The sequence below is a fragment of the Triticum urartu genome, chromosome 7A, assembly GCF_056163025.1.
Source record: "Triticum urartu cultivar PI428250 chromosome 7A, HENAU_Tu73, whole genome shotgun sequence".
In the NCBI taxonomy this organism is placed as follows: domain Eukaryota; kingdom Viridiplantae; phylum Streptophyta; class Magnoliopsida; order Poales; family Poaceae; genus Triticum; species Triticum urartu.
Window position 1 is genome coordinate 185,809,268 of NC_141879.1, and position 18,599 is coordinate 185,827,866.

The window sequence follows — 18,599 nt, forward strand, 5'->3', positions numbered from 1 at the left end:
TCCAAGCAACCTCCTAAAGCAATAATAACTTGCCATAAACCAAAGATTTGAGACAGAGGTTCAGCTAATCATCCACACGACGAGCGAGGAAGAAGTGGTTCTGTCTTTCCCTGATCACTGGGAAGTTGTACGAGCATCCAAATATGCAGATAAAGGAGACATGTGAACGTTGTGGCATATCGCTTCATAGTTTATCTTCTATAGTCAAATGTAATAGTGATAGGCAGTAATCTAAAAATTACAGTATATATGAAAAGGCGTCCTCTACATAAATCATTGCATCTCAAACTCATTGTCATTCCTTCTCTCATGTTAAAATAGAAAACGACCATACTCCCTCCGTTTCAAAATAGATGACTCAACTTTGTACTAACTTTAGTACAAAGTTGGGTTATCTATTTTAGAATGGAGGGAGTACATGCAAGCACGGTGTACTAGTTCAATTCATGAGGAAACAAAGCTAGATTCGCCACGCAGCCGGTGAACAATAGGATAGGGACATGGATATGGGCAGAAGGGCACATTTTTGTGGGGCATGGGGACAATCCGATTGGAGCTGAAAAATCCAACACCGAAATTCATTCCGGGTCAATCAATCGGCTGATTGGATCCAGAGCCTCGACATTGCTAATCTTCGCTAAAGAAGAGACAACTAGACAATGACCGATCACGAAAAGCAGGACTAAACTCGAATCATCAGGGCTAGCTTCTGCCTTTTCCAGCCTACGGCAAAGTTGGAAATGGAGCATCTCACAGTGCACAAACAGTACATTCAGTTCAACGCATTGTTCATCTGTTCAAAACCTAGTTGTTGTCCCAATAGTGGCGTAATTGCACTGCTAGAGCGACTAGTCAAACCGAACATTCTCATGTCACTTATCAGTCAACCACAGCCATATTCAGATGAATTTGTAGACCCATCGCCCATTTGAAATGCTGGAAACTTGGTGCAAATTTTACATGAACTTTATGCAAAATTTACACTTTGTAGTGGCTGGTGGTTTAGTGACACGAGATCCCTTCCTATATGGAAGAAGAGATCCAAATGTTCCAAGGGAGCATCGATCGATCACGGGCTGCATAATGTACATGCTCCTAGGCTTGATGCAGCATATGGGCGCACAGTGCAGTCGTGCACTTGCGCTGTGGAGTCATAGAAGTTACCCAACGCCGACAAGTGCAGGGAGCCACCACCGCACCGGCACTGGGTCCTTACTCCGTAACCACGTCGCCGTCACGGCACGCCCACACACCCCCAACCCCGATCAACTGCCCCCGGCCGAGCACCACGCACAACTGCTTATAAACCCTTCGTCTTCATCGTCCCCGCATCACCACCGCCCCTCGCCTCTCGCCCCTTCCGTCCCCTTGCCGCCGGAGCGAGCAATGGACCTCGACGACGACATGGTGCCGTACTCCCCCTCCGGCGACTCCTCGCCGTCGTCCTCCGACCTCGACACCGAGGTAGTTATCGAATTTCTTGGCTGGGTGCGGTTAGTTCCATTTGCATGCGCTGACGGAGTTGTTGGTTCTGGTCTGTTGGCAGTCGACGGGGTCTTTCTTCCCTGACCGGAGCACGACGCTGGGGACGCTGATGGGCGTGTCGACGTTCGGCGGCGCCGGTGTCCAGCGGCGGCTGACTCGGGCGGCGCCGGGGCAGGAGAGCGAGAGGCCGACGCGTGCGGCAACGGAGGAGCGAGACGGGCGGCGCGCGGGCGGGTGGCGACGGAGGAGGCGGCGGCGGGGCGGGAGCTGGTGGCGGCTGTGCCGCGACGACGCCAGCGGGCCGCCGACGAGGCTGGGCGAGTTCCTGGACATGGAGCGGCAGCACGCCGGCGCCGACTTCCTGTGCGGCGGCGGCGGCCCGCAGGAGCCGGAGGCGCCATCGGTGGCGGCGACGCCGCTGTTCGAGGACGGGAGGGTGCGCCCACCGCAGCCGCGCGCCGCGCCGCCGGAGGAGCGCGGGAGGTGGCGGCTGCAGCGGGCCGCGGAGGGCTCGTCCACGTCCTCGTCGCTGGCCAGGCTCCCGGTGCTGCTCACCGGCATCTGCAGCGGCGGCGCGGGGTAGGCAGGGGCAGCACCCCGCAATTAACACCCCTCCCGAGGGGCGTTTACGCCGCGTACGTGAGAGCGGACTGAATGCAGCATGATTCTTTTCTTCACCCCACGGAACGGATTCCCTCTGCCGCTTCATTTCTCCTTCCCTCGTTATTAAATAATAATAATTGTCGTTGTTCGGCGCTCCCCCTCTGGCCCAGTACAAAAATTCTTCGTCTGATGCTTCACTTCTTCTCTTTTTGCTCTACTTTACTATCGAAAAGAATCGGAGGCGGTGCAACAAAAGTGACAAAGCTATGTTCTCTTTGCTCATGTTCTCTGTTACACCCGTCAGTTTTTATCTTATGTACGTACTTGTGTAAATACCAAAAGTAATAAGAGAATTTTACGCAAAGCTGCAGTGGGCAAAGTAAAGTCGCTTGTAGTATTAGTCTGTATGTACCATTCGCGGCCGCCGTGCATGCATGCACCGCGGATTCGCGGCAGTAAGTGTATCGCCAGTACAGGCGCGGCGCCGTGGCATTTTCTCTCCTGTCCGTGCACTGCCCGCGGCCCGATCCCATCGCACGGACGGAAGATACGCCACGTCGCCCGGCGATTCGAGTGCCAGCTGAGAGCTGACCGCCGAGAGCAGACACGAAACCCCGACGCCATCGGACGAACCTTTGCACGGCGGCCGACGCGATCCGCCGCATGGGTTCATCTTCGTCGGTCGCTCTCGGGATCAGGTTAGCGGCGATCCGTGGCCATGCCTGCTCTGCTGCCCCCACGAGGCAGCCGAATGATGATGAGGAGGAGGAGGAGGAGGAGGAGATGTATCCGGAGTTGCTTCCGGTGTGAAGCAAAGCTTCAGATTCCAGCAAGGGCCCAAAGGGCAGAAAAAGACGCGGCACCTGCACTGCGGCACATGACATGTCCACTAGCGGACCAGGTCACACATGTGTAAGTTCAACCTCAAGCTTAAATTGGATGGCCGCTCTGGCAGTTCAAAGCTTGGAATGAATGATGTTCAAGTAGAGCTCCCGCGCGCCGATTCTTCTTTGGCTTCATGATTCATCATACCAAAAAGGAAAAGGGAGTTGTGTTCTCTAAGCAATGTTGCATCAAAGTATTTTATTAAGGGGGGTTGACCTTGGAGTTTTCCATCGTTGTGTGTGGGCAAATTTCTTGGGATTGGTTGTTTTACCATGAAGCGATGACATTGACCTCTCAACCGGAAGAAGGCGGCCATTTAGATGGCAGAGGAGTTGATGCGATGCTAAACCTAGGACGATGATGATGATGATGATATAGATAGTATATTTTTTGACAATAGGACGATGATGATGATATAATACGTAGTAGATAGATATAGATTGCTTGTCTTGGCACGACCGATCCTTTTCCTGCCATTTTTTACAGGAAAGGAGCGGCATCCGTTTTACACGTAGAAGTAGAAATAATAATACAGGGGCAGCTAGGCAACAGGACGAATCAGCCCACTGCAGCCCATACAAAACAAGGACCGCCAACCAGGCTTCCTTCTTCGGCCCACCACAGCTAAAGAGCCCACTTCCACCAATATCTCTTCAGTCGGTGCCATCGGACTGGGGCAGGTTGGGGTGGGCGGAGAAGTAGGCGAGGAGGCCCAGCAGCGGGGCGTTGATGTAGGTGGTGGGCTCGGACTGCTGGAAGACGGCCCGCGCGTCGGGGAAGTTGTCGCTGGTGTTGCTGGGCCCGCCCACCACGGCGCCCACCAGCAGGTTCGGGTTGGGCGCGCTGCTCCCGTAGTAGGCCGCGCCGGCCTTGCATCCGATCCGGGCCGGGTGGGCCGACACCGACGGCAGCGAGCTCCCGCGGTGGTGGATGCGCCGCGGGAACCGCTCCCCGTACCCCACCATGTACGACATGCGCAGCGGGTTGTCGCCCAGGATGTAGTCCACCTGCCAGAGCAAAACAGGAGGTTAGTTTTCGCGGCGCGTTTCGGGCGCGGGAAGCACGGCGGCGGGTTCGGCGGCGACGGACCTGGCGCTTGGCGACGCGGCGGAGCACGACCGGCGAGGCGGAGGAGCCGCCGCACGGCACCCGCGCGTTGGCGTGGCTGGCGTAGTTGGCGTAGGCGAGCAGGAGGAACGACAGCGACGTCACGTGCTGCATGTTGCTGTTGCCCACCTTGAACAGCAGCCCACCTGCGTCCGTATTTCACAAGGTCAAGTTCAGAAATGTTTCTGCACACGCTGGACTGCATGATACACCAAGCTAAATTGTACTCCCTCCGTTTCTAAATACTTGTCTTTCTAGGCATTTCAACAAGTGACTACATACGGAGCAAAATGAGTAAAACTACGCTTTAAAATATGTCTACATACATTGGCAATGGGTGGCTGACCTGGGGAGTACTCGATCTGGGGGTGGTTGGAGATGCCGGGGAGGAGGGTGCAGATGAAGTTGTCGGCGTTCACCCGGAACGACTTGAAGAAGGAGTCCTTGCCCATCAGCACCTCCTGCGGCACAGCACAGCAGATCCCACCATCAGCGACCACACTAATCAACCCAACACTTCGGTGGTGTTTGGATCTTTAGTCTTACGACTTTTTCCAGTCACTGAGATTTTTTGAAAAAGACTCTTAAGGAGGTGCTTCTAAATACTTTTAGCAAAAAGTCTTAAAAAAGTCCCACCCTGTTTGATTTGCTAGAAACTTTTTCTAGTCCCAACATAAAAAAGTCTCTGGAACCAAACACCCCCTTCATCAGTACTAATATGATATGATAAGTGAAAAATGGTGGTTCTGGCAGGCATATCGCGCTACGATCGAGACCCGTGAGCACACCACTGAAAAGTCGCCCACAGCGCGCTGCCGGACCCACCCTGCTCGCCTGTTTTTACAGCGGGGCACACGACCCCATGGGTAGACCAGACCGGGGCGGGCCGGGCCAGTGTTGCTACTGACGACTACTGAGAGACAAACATGCTCGCCTGCCTGCTTTCATCCACTAACCAGCCTATCATCACTGCCCGTACTACAGATAAAAATATAGAGTAACATTGTTGAGGAGTTTGATTAACCTATCCAGATAGAATCTGGCCCCAACCAAGGCCCGGCAACGTGCTGTGCGAATCTAGGATACGCTCCAATGGGGCACGGGCCCAGTAATGTACAGATGCTGCGCCAATCTATATAGCCAGGCATGTGAATATGTGATGAGTACACTCTGCCACGGTGTGAGTAGGCATCACAGGTCATACGGCCACGTCCATGTGGAGTGCCACATGAACGCCACAAAGTGATTAGTCGGGCCAGAATCGTGTCAGCTCTCACATGCTGATGCGCCAAACAAGTAGTCGCATTGATGCATCATAAGATACTACAATGGGGAGAACAAAGGCATATGCTCAGCCCGAACACATGTCCGATCTCATTGCCTAATCACCCAACAAATGTACGCCACACGATCTACTAAGTTTTGCTATCCTGGCCTTGGGACAATTGTTCCTCTGACAGCTAGTTAATCCAGACAAGAGAATGCACCCACCATGGCGTGCACGTTCAAAGGAATATCCGGCGAAGATGATGGAGACGTGAAACGCAGCGCTTTGCTAGCATAGGCTCTACGCACTGGTAAACATGATATCGAGCCGACCTTTTTCCTCATCCTTTAAATGTTGCTTTTGGGCCCGGCCTAGCACACCCAGCCCCCACATGTCTGTCTGTCTGGCCGAGCAAAAGCGCAGAGCCCGCGTGCAAAGGCTCCCCGCCGGCCTTCCAGCCCATGCATGACCTCGCTCTACGCGAGCAGAGCGCCCTGCCCTCTCCTAGCACACGGAGCTCCTCTGCAGTGGTAATAAAAAGGGCGGGAAGCAGCCGGGCGCATGTGCGCGCCGCAGGGCAACCAGAGACTAGCGTCGTCGTTGCTCTCGCTCTTGTGTGTACGCAAAACGAGCAGGGCAGAATCACGCAATGACACACGAGAAGCGGCCAAAACAGGGCCAGGCATCCCTAGAGTACCTGGCTACACTTCACGCCCTATACAATAGGCCGGTATAGCAATGCAGTCCAAGTCAAGTACTCCGCCTACTGTGTAGTCTGTGTTACACCAAGTGGTAGTAGAGTGCTACCCTACTCTAGTCAACAGGAACATGCATGTAATCTACTACTCCCTCCGTTCCAAAATAGATGACACAACTTTGCACTAACTCTAGAAATGAGGATACTACCTTGGAGATGAGGATGTTGATGCCGGCGTGCTTGTTGTCCCAGCCGAACTCGTTGATGGAGTCGCTGGCGCCGAGCGCCACCTCGTTCTTCTTGATGTAGTCGCGGTACACCCGCTGGCGCGACGCCTTGTGCAGCCACGCCGCCCCCCACAGCAGCTCGTCCTGGTACCCGTCGTAGTCGCAGTAGCACGGGCACACCGCCGAGTACAGGCTGCTGCTGTACGCCCCGCGGTACTTGTCCGCGAACTCAAACACCTGCTCATCGCAACCCAAAAAATGAAAACTCACTCAGCCCATCTGCTTGGCCTGCTGCCACTAATGGAAAAAACGCGTGCAACATCTATCTACTGTGACCAAAGCTATCACCAAGAAGACCAACGGCGAGCGACGGGAAATGGTAGGGGTACGTCTGCAGCGACGTGGCAGGGTCATAATAATGGGCCGGCTTTAATGCGCTTTATTTACGAGCCAGCGAACGGAGAACGGGGGGTGAGTGAGTGGAGCGGCTGTCTTACGGAGATGGCGCGATCGAGCAGGCGCTTGGAGTAGGCGGGGTCCGCGTCGCGGAAGACGATGGAGCCGGCGGCGAGGGCGGCGGCGGTCTCGGCGGCGACGTCGGAGCCCGGGTGCTGGGGGTCCACCTTGTAGACGGTGCGCGGGGTGTCCATGTCCTCGGGCCGCTCCCAGCACGAGTGGTCGCGGAAGGCGTCGCCCACCTGCACGTACACCGTGTTGGGCGTCGCCGTCGCCTTCATCAGGTAGTCCGTCGCCCACCGCACCGCCGCCCGGGCCTCCCCGCCGTGCGACCCGAAGTTCTTGCCGAAGTCGATGAGCCCCCACGACATGAGCGTCGTGGTGAACGCCATCGGGAACCCGAACTTGACGTTGTCGCCCGCGTCGTAGTACCCGCCCGTCAGGTCCACCCCGGCGGCGGCGCCGTCGTTGAGGGCCGAGTCGCGGCGCCAGCGGACGCGCTGGTCCGGCGGGAGGCGCCCGGACCGCTGGCCCTCGAAGAAGAGGATGCTCTTGTGGAGCGCGTCGCCGTAGTTGTGCTGAGCCTGGGCCACGGCCGCCGTCGACAGGAGCAGCAGCATTGCCGCGGCCGCACCCATTGCCTTCGCCGGCGACGCCATTGCTTCTCCGGCGTGGATGGGTGGCGGTTTAGTTGGTTGGCGCTGTGTGTGTGCGGCGGTTCGGGCGCTGGACTGCTGCTGCTGCTGCAGTGGAGTGGCGAGGCCGAGGATTTAATAGGGGGAGGACGCCGGCTGGGGTGGCCAAGTTTAATGGCATGTGAGGCGAGGCTCCATCTCCATGTGAGGCTGAGCCAGAGAGGGAATGGGATGCTGGGGACGGAGCCAGTGGCCGCGCGACACGTGCGCGTGGCAGCGTTGCGGCGCCCGGGGCGAGGTCGACGGCCGCTTCGGTGGAACTGGTCCTTGTGGACGTCGTTGCCGTGGGTGCCAACGAAGGACTATTGCCATTTGGGAGCACGAAAGTGGCGTACCAAACCCTCAGAAATGCCTGTCTTGGGACCGGTCGATATAACTTTTCTTGGAATCTCGACGGCTGTCCCTAATACCTGTATTCACGTACAATCATTGGTTCACAACCTTGCAACATTTTGGACGCAAAGAAACAATAAAGCAAAATTTAAACCTATCAGAGATGAAGTACCGGGCAACAAATTAGTTTCATGACCAACATTGTCGTAACCGATATTCGGAAGAAATATTGGTTGGACAGAAAATAGAGTATCCAAAATAGTCATTGCAAGTGTTACAGAATTTCACATGAAATGTCTTTATATGATAACGCGTGCGCTCAGGGAAGACGGTATATGGGATGCTCTTGATCGCCCTGGTGAATTTTAAGAGGTTGGACTAGTTAGTAGAAGTATTTTACATAGTACTTCCTCCGTAAAGAAATAAATGAGCGTTTAGATCGCTAAACTAGTGATCTAAATGCTGACTCTTATATTTTTTATAGAGGGAGTATTAGCTAAGTGTAGAAATATTGATATTCTATTGTTTACTAGTTACTACTCCCTTCGTCAACAAATATAAGAGCGTTTAGATCACTATTTTAATGATCTAAATGCTCTTATATTTCTTTATAGAGGAGTATCAAATACTTGGTGCCTTCTTTCTATATATGAAACGCCACGATACATCTAGGGAAAAATGTGGGATGTAATTCCTCGGCATTATGATCCGATTGTGAAAAGAAACAAAAGCAAAGGTCATTTTTTATGAGATTGGCTAAGTTCGTATGCATAAGAATTAATAAACTAGTCATTTCGATGAGGTTGGCTAAGTTGCTATGCATAACAATTATTTTGGGACGGAGGGAGATTGAGCAAAAGATGCAGCTTCACTAATTGAGTTAGGCACCTGCACTTCCACCGCAGCTCTGAGTTCATTCTTCAGACCCAAAAGAAATTGTGAGGGAAGCCATGCTCGTTAGAAGAGAAAACAGATGGTTTGAGCAAGCATGGGTTCAAGCTCGTCTTTGGCGACCAGCAAACGGAGGGCTAAAACCTGTAGTTTTGAAGCAAGGGATGAGCGCGAAAGCCGTTGCGCTACAGCCGTAAGTACAGTTGCGGGCGTCAACGATCAGCAGTACTGAGCTACGGAAAGTCTATCGAATTATAGCTACGGAAAGTCTATTGAAAGGACCTAATCATTCATGGGTGCTCAACGATAGATTCCACATCAAGATAGGCAAAGCGGAATACCATATCCCGCCCGGCTCCGCCTTTAGCTGACCCCATACCTCTATTGAACCCTACTGGATCCAATTGTTTAAGTGTTTAGTCGCTTTCTTTTAAGCTTGTTAATGGAATTCCACAGGAGTCAAGCGCTAGCAAAGAAGAATTGGAAATCAGTCGCTTCCCTTCTGGACTCAAGCTTCGATTCAAGCAGTTTATGTACCTGCAGACGATTTGACCGACCCTGCCCCTTGTTCCCCCTCTCCGGTAGATCTATCCTCATCTCTACGGTTCCCAAATTCTCTCCTTTCCAAAGCTCCACAAGGGGGTAAATAAGGGGGAAGAGGAGGGCCCAACCACCACACTACACGTATAGACGCGAACCCCCTCCTTACCGTACGTGCGACTCTCACCGCATACGGCTCGCACAAAGACTGTTTGAGGAGTCGTTTTCTCGCTATCTTCTTCGTCTGGATTAGCCTTTTAGTAGCCTAGTAGGTTGTTTGAGTTTCAGGAAAGGAAGAGTAATAAACTGGCTAGGGGTAAGTCGACTGAAAAAATAATTTGGGTCGGTCAATTTGTTTCTAGTCGTGTGATGTAAAACAAATGGCCATATAGTCTTCTTCAACCTCTTGCCCTCATGTTCATCTTCTTCCGCAAACGACCCATGGACCATCGGCCAAACCACCAGCCTCACCGTCCCATCCTTCCCTCATCGCCGCCCACCACTGTGCAACTACTTAGGATCTATACTGCCCTCATAGATCAACATTAGTTTTTCTTGTGCACTTTGTCCTCATCGGTCACCCACCATCAAATTGCTCCAAGCCAGGCACGCTTAAATTTGAGGTTTCTTTTGGATGGGCTCCCGAAAAAGAAGGTGCATCTTATTGATATGAGTAGTCTATCATTCATGTTAAGATGGAATGTCACATCCGGCGAGTCCTGCACCCTCTCCCCTCCAAAACTGAATGGTCAACTTTCTTACTCGCATCCACGAGTTGTGGGTCATTCCTGGATGAGGCTGCTCTCATCCCCGGTCTAACTTCGCTCGCCCCGGCTCCGCCGTTGGTGGTTTCGGTGCCGCGCGCCGTCGTTTGCTTCCTGCTCCACCGAATTGACTGACCCAATTTGAAAATTAAGACGACCGACGTCCAGTTAAACCAAACAATAAAACAACCACTCTGGGTATTTTAGAGCATGCAATGTCATATTTGATATGGATTAATGTTATATATTGAGATAATGGGAACGAATAGACGCCTACGGCCGCTAGAGGAAATACCGGTGGACGGCGGTGGCGGGCTCTCATCCTCTTTCGCCGATGGGACCTCTGGCCTAGAGTGGGGTGCGGCCCTAGATGACCTTGCGTTTGGCGGAGCTGGGAATCGTCACGATAGCCCCGGATCTTTTTGGTGGTGGCTTGGCTGCGACGGCTGCGAGAGCAGCCTGACACCCGCCTATGGATCCAGGCAATGGTGGGCGCGACGATATGTGCGGTGGTGGTTAAAGAATCGAAGACGGAGATGTCATCCACGGCCGCGGCAGTCACCTGCGGTTCGACTATGCCCTGATTTAAGACAGGATATTGCATATCAGGGTTGTGCGCAGCCACAGGTGCAGCTGGACAACCGAAGGGATTCATTTTCCCAAGTTCGCCATCAGCTGATGGCTAGGACGACATGAGTCTGCCGGATTGGCCCTTAACTTCGACAGTGCCTGACAATCGCATCGTTGTCTGTCATCAAGCTCATACGAGTACAACTTTTGGCTGCGTTGATCAATTGTGTGCATGAGCAGTGGTTGTTAACCCCAACATTCTAGCTGAAGACATTTTGAGATGTCATGTTTCATGGTCCTTGCAAATGAGATGCACATTCTCGTTCCTAGAGTGGTCTCGTCGGCATTGTCAAGGATAGAAGGAATGAAGGTAGTGGTCAAGCGGATGCGGCAACACATCGTGGGCTCGTTTTGGTGGCAGTCATACCTGACAATGGCGGTGTTTCGACATTATTATCTTGTTGAAGGCATTACATGAAATTTTGCTTCGTTCTGCTCTTAGGGTGAAAGCTCGGGATTTAGTCTTTGACTGAATCTGAATCCGGCAAGGATGACACTTGCGTGTCCTCGTCTTTCTAAAGGCGTTGCTTTTGAACAACCTTCTTGCAAATATGTGTTGTCACAATAGTGGTTGATGCTGCTGTTGGTTACTGCGTGCCTTAGATCTTGTTCTACTCTTATGTTCTTGTTTCATTTGGCTGTGTGCATCCTCGATTCCTCGAGTTGATCGCGCCTTGCATCCGCATTTCATCTTCGATATTATGAATAGATATTTTTTAAATGCCTTCTTTCCGTGCAGTCGTACTCGTCGTGAACTCCATCGCTGCCGCGAAGCAAGCAACCAAACGCCGCCGGCCGGTGCATGGACGGGGCGTAGCACGGGCAGAGCCGAAAGCAGCACTGGCCCGGAGCCTAGCCTGGGGCAATCAACCGGATGTGACGGGACGAGGGGAGGGGAGGGCCCCCGGCGCCGGCGATCTCACGTGCCACCGGCGGAGGCGATCGAAAGTGATGGGAGGAGGGGGCGTGGGTAGGCATGTTACCAGAGGACGATATCGGTCCATACAGGAGCACGTACCTGCGCATGGCCGTAGCGACATTAGCGGACGCCGTCGCGGGCGGCGCCCGATCGACGCTGCTTAACCACTGCCTACCATGCGGCGCCGGGCCGATCAGCCCGTGGACCGTGGTTGCTTGCTTGCCCGTGCGGTGAGGTGGTTGCCGTGTACTCGTGCGCCGGTAAGCCGGTAGCTGCTGCTGCTGTAGCAGTGGCGTGCGGTACTGGGAGATACGCTTGCCCTGCCGTAAGCCCGTAACCATGCAGTAATGGCGGGAGACGTGTAGTAGTACTTGTTTCTAAATATGGGCTGCGCCTGCTACCGTGTACGTACCACCACTCGTTTGATTTAGACTCTGTCAGCAGTGTAGATACGCATCAACACATGGGTGGGTCGTCCAAACAACTACTAGTGCGTTGTTTTCTGAACTTTTACGAGAAATAAAAACTTGTCCTGCAAAATCTCTGTTTCCAACGACCAACATTGTACTAATATTGTAACACGAGCAGAGGAGATGGCGGCCCACACCAGCAGCACATACTCTATGCCCGTCACGCATGGAGGGAGCCGCCACGTCCACAGCCGCTTGATGCAGGCGGCAGTAACTGTGTCTGTGGCCGTCATCGATAGGCGAGCCGTTAAAGCCTGGACAGCGGGAAGCGGCAGGCAGACCACCGGCCTAGTAGAGAGAGATGGGTACGGATGGGCGGTAAGAAACGAACGATCATTTCTAATCGTAATTGAAGACGCCGCGTACGTACGGCCGGCCGTAGAACCCGCCGGACGGGGACGGCTGGTGATGATGGCGGATTCTAGCATGCACCATCGCGGCCGACCGAGGCGACATGCATCCTTCCCGCCCTTTCCCTTTCCAGGCCGCAAGCCCGCAAGGGGTAAAAACCAGGGGTGAAAAAGCCTCTCCGTCCGGCCATGATTTCGCCCGGAAAAGTCACCGCATGGGGCGGAGATGCACGGGACGGAGGGGGCACGGGGAGGTAAAAAGGCGACGGGAGAATCGATCGATCGGTGCCCTTTTTTGACAGGAGGGCAAACGTTTTGGTCTTATCATCAGCTGCGTTTTCGAATCTTTCGTTTGCTGGGGAACATGGCGTTCACTGAGCATGGAGACGGAAAAACTGAGCCCCGAGGCTAACCTTTTTGTACGTGTTGGTGTAAATTTAACCGAAGGAACAGAGCCACTTTCTTTATCCAATGTTTATCCAGCGGGCAATCGAATGGCTTACGCTCTTTAACATTTGTTCTTGTCAAGGGCACTACTGGGCGGGAAAAAAAGAAGAGCGCGGCAGCAGCTGCAGAGCTCCTCCTAGAAAGCTTCCATCTGCTGAAAAAGCCTTCGGGCCTTCAGGGCAACAATAGTTTGACCGGCGGTGTCAGGGAGAACACACACACACGGAGGCCATAAAAGCCTGCGCGCCAAGACCCTTTTCAGCACTGTAAAATTTGAGCCGATTCCCATGTTCATCACTCGCATCCTATGCATTCCATGGATCTGCCAAACCTTTCCTGTCATTTCTCTAGTAATCTGAATTCTAGAGCACTACCAGCAGCATTCTTTTCTTTCCAAATAGGCGGCAACAGACCATGGGAATCAACTTAACATGGTGGTGGCTAAGACAGAACATGGCAACAAAATAACAAGATAAGATTCAAGGCGGAATCCGCCAAGCGCACGACGGGCACGTTCTCGTGCCCCTGATGCGATGAATGAATCCAAGAAACAAGGAACAAACCAACCAGCCAGCCATTAGTGAAGCACATGAATGGTCCAGACCCTCCCCGCGCCGAACAAACAGTTTTACCTGCCAGAGACGGCAACATCAACCGGCCCTGCTATCACTGCATCATCATCAACCCCACCGTCACTGCAAGATCCGCAGCGTTGTACCTTGTGTGATATCCCACACCAGTGCGCAACGCATAAGTATTGATGGATTCAAGAAAACATTTTGCCATATTCCTGAACGAAAAATCATCACCAAAGCACGCAGGCGGGGAATGATTTGATTGTCTTGTCAACCATGATTCATCAACAAAACACGCAGACGGTCAAAGATTTGATTTGTCTCATCAACCATGATTGTGTGGGTAAGTGTAATTCGCGGTTCTGTGCCAGGAAAAGGATCCAACGATGGCTCGCACATTGTCTTGAAAACTACTCGCCACTCTTAGACCACCCACCACTCACAGTTGTAACATGGCTTAACAGGAGTCGATCAAAATATCCACCCACCATTCCCAGTTGTGATCTTTCTGAAAGAAATCCAGAGCATGATACTACTGCCTCCTGCCCCGTCCCTTCTTTGATTGCTGCTGCTCCGCTTGTTCCTTCCCTGAAACCTCGCTTATGTCAGCTGCACCATGGAAAGGTCAGGGATCCAAATTAGTGCAAAAATTCGAGGCTTAGACGCAATAGCCATAACCAAGGAGAAACGTTGGGAAATACCATCAGGTCCACGAGTCATGAGAGCGAAAAAGATGTTGTTGAGCTTCTCCATCTTCTTTGCGTCCTGAGCTTGATCCGTCTTGAACTTCAAGCACTGCAAAGTAATCACATACAGTCAGCAGAGCAGGGTTGCTTTACTTCAATCAAAGTTTAAACTACAAGCAGTTCCCGCATTAATATCAGAACAGTCAGGCGTTGATCAAGGACAGCACACCATACAATTCTCCACTTTTATCAGTTTAACCAAGACAAAGTGCACACGGTCGCTCTTATAACTATAAGAAACAAGCAGGAAGCAAGACCTCTATTCGGGAATCCGCAATGTAGGCAAGAGACCCATGAAATTATGATGCTGTGCTTTAGCACCATAGCACAACATTGCTGACCCCATCACAAATACCAGAAAAGAAGAAACCAGTGGGAACAAGCTGCTCGTGCTAACACTGGGCAAGCAATAAATTTTAAAGAAAGAACTGGGAGCTTTCGCTATAGAACTTAACAACTGCATGGCAAGAGAACAGACAAACGGAAGCGTATTGTTTGACTTTCTGGAAAGAATAAGGTTAAGTCTAAGATGGATCAAAAGTACACGTTACATCTGACAACTGCTATTGTTGCTAGATTGGTACACATATTTGGCACCTAGCACACATATTTGGCACCTAGCCTATAACACCACAATGCCAACCGAGCAAATAGATTGGTAATAGTTGAGTTTTCTAACGTTTTCTTTGTATAGCATAAAACGAAATCGGTTCACAATTTAAGTGGCTATCTAATTACAGGTTGGGTCGAATATAGGTGATAATGTACTAATCTTAACAAAAGAACAAATAAACAAGAGCAACACTATATTACAAACATTATATTTCAGACTTTACATTCATTTAAATATAGCCACTATTTCACATTTCATTTCACAGTCAGAATTACGGTGAGAGCAGAAGATTGATCACGGTGACATACAAAATCCTAGCCGATTCATTCAACTGCAAGACTCTATAGTCATAATACATACTGCCTCTGTCCCTTGATATTCTTATATTGAGGGACAGAGGGAGTACAACATAATGTTGCTGCGTAACACTGTAGTCAAGAATAACCCGACAGTATTTTTTCATCGCATTTTTACAGTGATGGCTTTCAATCTAGAAAAAGTAATAGGCAAGTGCAAAGTTAAAAACCAATCCACCACAATCAGCGAGTGACTAGGAATCTGGATTACAAAATGCAGACAACCTCTCATTAAAATCCAGGTTTTGGATGTCATACTTCACATCGACCTCTCATTAAAATCACATAGAAGGGATAGATAAAGAAATGCAGAGCTGCATATCACATTTTTCAAGGCAGATACATGCATATAATATGATTGACATGATGACCGTTAAAGATGTACTGCATTTAACAACACAAATCATGGGACTTACAGGGAAAAATATATAGATTTTACGAATATAACATAATACCAGCAGATGATTACAACAAAAGTCAATTAAGACGATCCATGACAAGAAGAGAAAAACATTCAGCTACAGTTTCATCAAACAAGAATGAATATAGTTTGATTGATGATTAGGAAGTAAGGTCAACCAAAATTTGCTCACGGCACATTTTCGAAGTTCCGCAAGAAGGTGATTTCCAATGGTATCTACGGCATTTCCTAGCACAATGGGCCCTCTATGCTGAATGTGCTATTGTTGTCAACTAAAAGGCACAGCTGTAGGTTGACTTGTGCGCCTATATAACTGTGGAGATTCAAATATTTCATCTGGAAGTGCTTATTCACTGAACTATTATACAAATTCAATCATTTGCAGCAATGCAATGTCGAACCATGAAAAAATGCTACACCAATATTTATGATTTCCTGAACCGTTGGGTGCAATCAGATGCACAACTATATGGTTACATCATATTCCAAAGCAAATATGTTGACTAGGAGAGTACTGAAGCAACTAGTAGATAACACCAGCAGTATGATGTGTGGACAGTGTAGTTGCATATAAAAGCTTTATGGAGTCATCGTGAAAATCTAGCTCTACCAAAAATATCAGAATATCTTAAGTACACTAAGATATAACTTATGACTCAGATTTGGGACATGTGTGCCCAGAAGCTGCAGTATTTTACGAGTGTATGTTTGGGCTGCACCTCCTACGGGTTCCCCAACAGTAAAGGCAGATACATGCATATCACATTTTGTTTTTTCAAGGCAGGTACATGCATATAATAGGATTGACATGATGACCAGTAAAGAAGCACTGCATTTAACAACACAAATCATGGAACTTAAGGGGGGAAATATCCAGATTTTATGAATACAATATAATAGTACATTGGACGATTATTCACCACATGGCTTAAAGGATTACAAGAAAAGTCAATTAAGTCGATCCATCACAACAAGACAAAACATTGAACTACAGTTTCATCAAATAAGAATGAATAGATAGTTTGATCGATGCTTAGGAAGTAATGTAAACCAAAATTTCCCTCACAGCACATTTTTTAAGTTCTGCACAGAAAGTGATATCCAATGGTATCTACAGCATTTCCTAGCACAATAGGCCCTCTATGCTGAATGTGCTAAAAGGTACAGCTGTAAGCTGATTTGCGTGCCTATATAATTATAGAAATTCAAATATTTCATCTGGAAGTGATTTCTTCACTGAAATAATATGCAAATCCTCGTTGAAGCAATGCAATGTCGAACCATGAAAAAATGCTACACAAATGTTTATGATTTCCAGAACCGTTGGGTGCAATCAGATGCACAACTATATGGTTACATCATATTCCAAAGCAAATATGTCGACTAGGAGAGTACTGAAGCAAATATTCCAGGTGCCCAACTATATGGTTACATCATATTCCAAAGCAAATATGTCGACTAGGAGAGTACTGAAGCAACTAGTAGATAGCACCAGCAGTATGAAGTGTGGACAGTTTCGTTGCATATAAAACCTTTATTGAGTCAATGTGAAAATTTAGTACTAACAAAAATATCAGTATATCTTAAGTACACTAAGATATAACTTATGAGTCGGTTTCGAGACATGAATGTCCAGAGGCTGCAGTATTTTACCAGTGTATGTTTCGGCTGCACTACCTACGGGTTCCCCAACAAAAGCATTTAAGTTTGAGCTCAACAAAATCGCCCTTCAGTGTTGAGCTAATCACATACCAAATCCACATATGATGATATACATACAAAACTAAATAGTTTTCTAGATGAAGCCAGGAGAGGGATGGTGTATACAAAATTAAGCGGTTTTCAGATAAAGTCAGCAGAATGCCACTTGCTCAAATCCATATAACTAAACATGTACTCTGCAGTCTGCACTATCTATTTTCCTCGCTTCACATTCATCCAGGAACAAACAAACTTACTAGTGGGCACAAGAGTACTTTCTTCATGCACAGCAATGATTTGCTTCAATTAGGGCGCACATGTCCACCCACACTAGTGTACCTACTAACTCCTGTGAACTAATGCTAATGGCTGCTAGGCACTTATCGCAAAATCTCCTGCATTTATGATATCAAGCAGACATTTAGTTGTAATTAGCATCTCACTATCTTTCTTGACTTGAAAGTAAACTTCAGATAAAATATAAATGTACACGATTGGTGTAAAATCAGAACTGCTCAAAACAGAGATCAGTTTTGTTTTCTGTTAATGCTGAAATATCTAACTACCGTAGTATTTTATCGAGCCACTGATACTATACCAAGATATGCTACGTCACACAAATCAATAAGCAACAGTGAACCATCTCACTCGATGCATGAAATACAAGAACGCTCGATCGGCTCAATTCCTAGTTGTAACATGCATATCGTAGTGACACGCGTGATCGGGACCTAAAATACACACTTCCTGATCATTAATTTGGAAGCAATCCCCAAATCTGGGCACAACAAGAAGCCTGGGCGCCGTACCTCGCGGTCGTCGGTGACCTTGAGCACGAGCTTCCCGTCGCAGTGCCGGTACTTCATACAATAGCGAGTCTGACACATGGGCAACGGATAACGGGTTAGATCGAGATGCGGGCATGGGTGGACGAGGGGGGAATCGGGGAAGGAGGGATGGGGTCCCGGCGTACGGTGATGGGGTCGGCGCGGAAGAGCTGCACGGACCGGTCGACGAACTCGTCCCATGAGTCGAAGTACACCATCGCTGCGGCGGCGGCGCTGGCCGGAGGCTAGGGCTTCGCCGCGCTGTGGCGTGGTCTCGTCGGGATCTGGGGGTTTGCGGGGAGGAGTCTGCCGCGCTTTGAAGAGGGCTGCGTTCGCTAGACTGCTCCCTTCCCTTGGGTCCGGTCCAGGGCTGAGCTTGTGTTTGGAACGAGAAAAAAAAAACCGGCCGACCCAGACGGACAGTCCTTTTTCGCAAGGCTATATCTCGCTCATAGCAAGCCCGATCGTTCAGTTGCAGCGCACTGCAGCTAGCCACTGCGTCATCGTCCGGTTCATGCTAAGTTTTTTTTTTCAACACAATATACACGCAAAGCGCTCATATACAAGCGCATACACTCATCCCTATGACGCGCC

General features: G+C 50.0%; 3 protein-coding genes across 3 annotated transcripts; 1 reads left to right on the top strand and 2 right to left on the bottom strand.

Annotated features, from left to right (window-relative positions):
- The first annotated feature begins 1,113 nt into the window (after window positions 1-1,113).
- On the top strand, window positions 1,114-2,282 carry LOC125520846 (uncharacterized protein At3g17950). Its single transcript, XM_048685878.2, has 2 exons — window positions 1,114-1,464; window positions 1,547-2,282. The coding sequence occupies exons 1-2, from the start codon at window positions 1,114-1,116 to the stop codon at window positions 2,066-2,068; spliced, it is 873 nt and encodes a 290-aa protein (XP_048541835.2). The 3' UTR covers window positions 2,069-2,282.
- A 1,102-nt stretch (window positions 2,283-3,384) lies between these two features.
- LOC125523104 (endoglucanase 17) lies at window positions 3,385-7,520 on the bottom strand. The gene is made up of 5 exons (XM_048688154.2): window positions 6,769-7,520; window positions 6,254-6,508; window positions 4,427-4,541; window positions 4,063-4,226; window positions 3,385-3,980 (listed from the first exon to the last, which is right to left on the bottom strand). Exons 1-5 carry the CDS (start codon window positions 7,384-7,386, stop codon window positions 3,627-3,629), a joined length of 1,506 nt encoding a protein of 501 aa, XP_048544111.2. The 5' UTR covers window positions 7,387-7,520; the 3' UTR covers window positions 3,385-3,626.
- A 6,037-nt stretch (window positions 7,521-13,557) lies between these two features.
- On the bottom strand, window positions 13,558-18,393 carry LOC125522332 (Signal recognition particle, SRP9/SRP14 subunit). Its single transcript, XM_048687393.2, has 4 exons — window positions 18,152-18,393; window positions 17,988-18,056; window positions 14,043-14,136; window positions 13,558-13,950 (listed from the first exon to the last, which is right to left on the bottom strand). The coding sequence occupies exons 1-4, from the start codon at window positions 18,221-18,223 to the stop codon at window positions 13,874-13,876; spliced, it is 312 nt and encodes a 103-aa protein (XP_048543350.1). The 5' UTR covers window positions 18,224-18,393; the 3' UTR covers window positions 13,558-13,873.
- Window positions 18,394-18,599: the final 206 nt, after the last annotated feature.

What these genes read in the sequence shown, in the direction of transcription:
- LOC125523104 (XM_048688154.2), bottom strand. Translation starts at nt 7,386, where the DNA reads ATGGCGTCGCCGGCGAAGGCAATGGGTGCGGCCGCGGCAATGCTGCTG. An exon ending in CCAGATCGAGTACTCCCCAG is followed by an intron (nt 4,227 to 4,426) that starts GTCAGCCACCCA and finishes ATACGGACGCAG; the next exon opens with GTGGGCTGCTGTTCAAGGTG. An exon ending in GCCGCGTCGCCAAGCGCCAG is followed by an intron (nt 3,981 to 4,062) that starts GTCCGTCGCCGC and finishes TTGCTCTGGCAG; the next exon opens with GTGGACTACATCCTGGGCGA.
- LOC125520846 (XM_048685878.2), top strand. Translation starts at nt 1,114, where the DNA reads ATGGGCGCACAGTGCAGTCGTGCACTTGCGCTGTGGAGTCATAGAAGT. An exon ending in CCTCCGACCTCGACACCGAG is followed by an intron (nt 1,465 to 1,546) that starts GTAGTTATCGAA and finishes GTCTGTTGGCAG; the next exon opens with TCGACGGGGTCTTTCTTCCC.
- LOC125522332 (XM_048687393.2), bottom strand. Translation starts at nt 18,223, where the DNA reads ATGGTGTACTTCGACTCATGGGACGAGTTCGTCGACCGGTCCGTGCAG. An exon ending in AGGTCACCGACGACCGCGAG is followed by an intron (nt 14,137 to 17,987) that starts GTACGGCGCCCA and finishes ATTACTTTGCAG; the next exon opens with TGCTTGAAGTTCAAGACGGA. An exon ending in CATGACTCGTGGACCTGATG is followed by an intron (nt 13,951 to 14,042) that starts GTATTTCCCAAC and finishes TCCATGGTGCAG; the next exon opens with CTGACATAAGCGAGGTTTCA.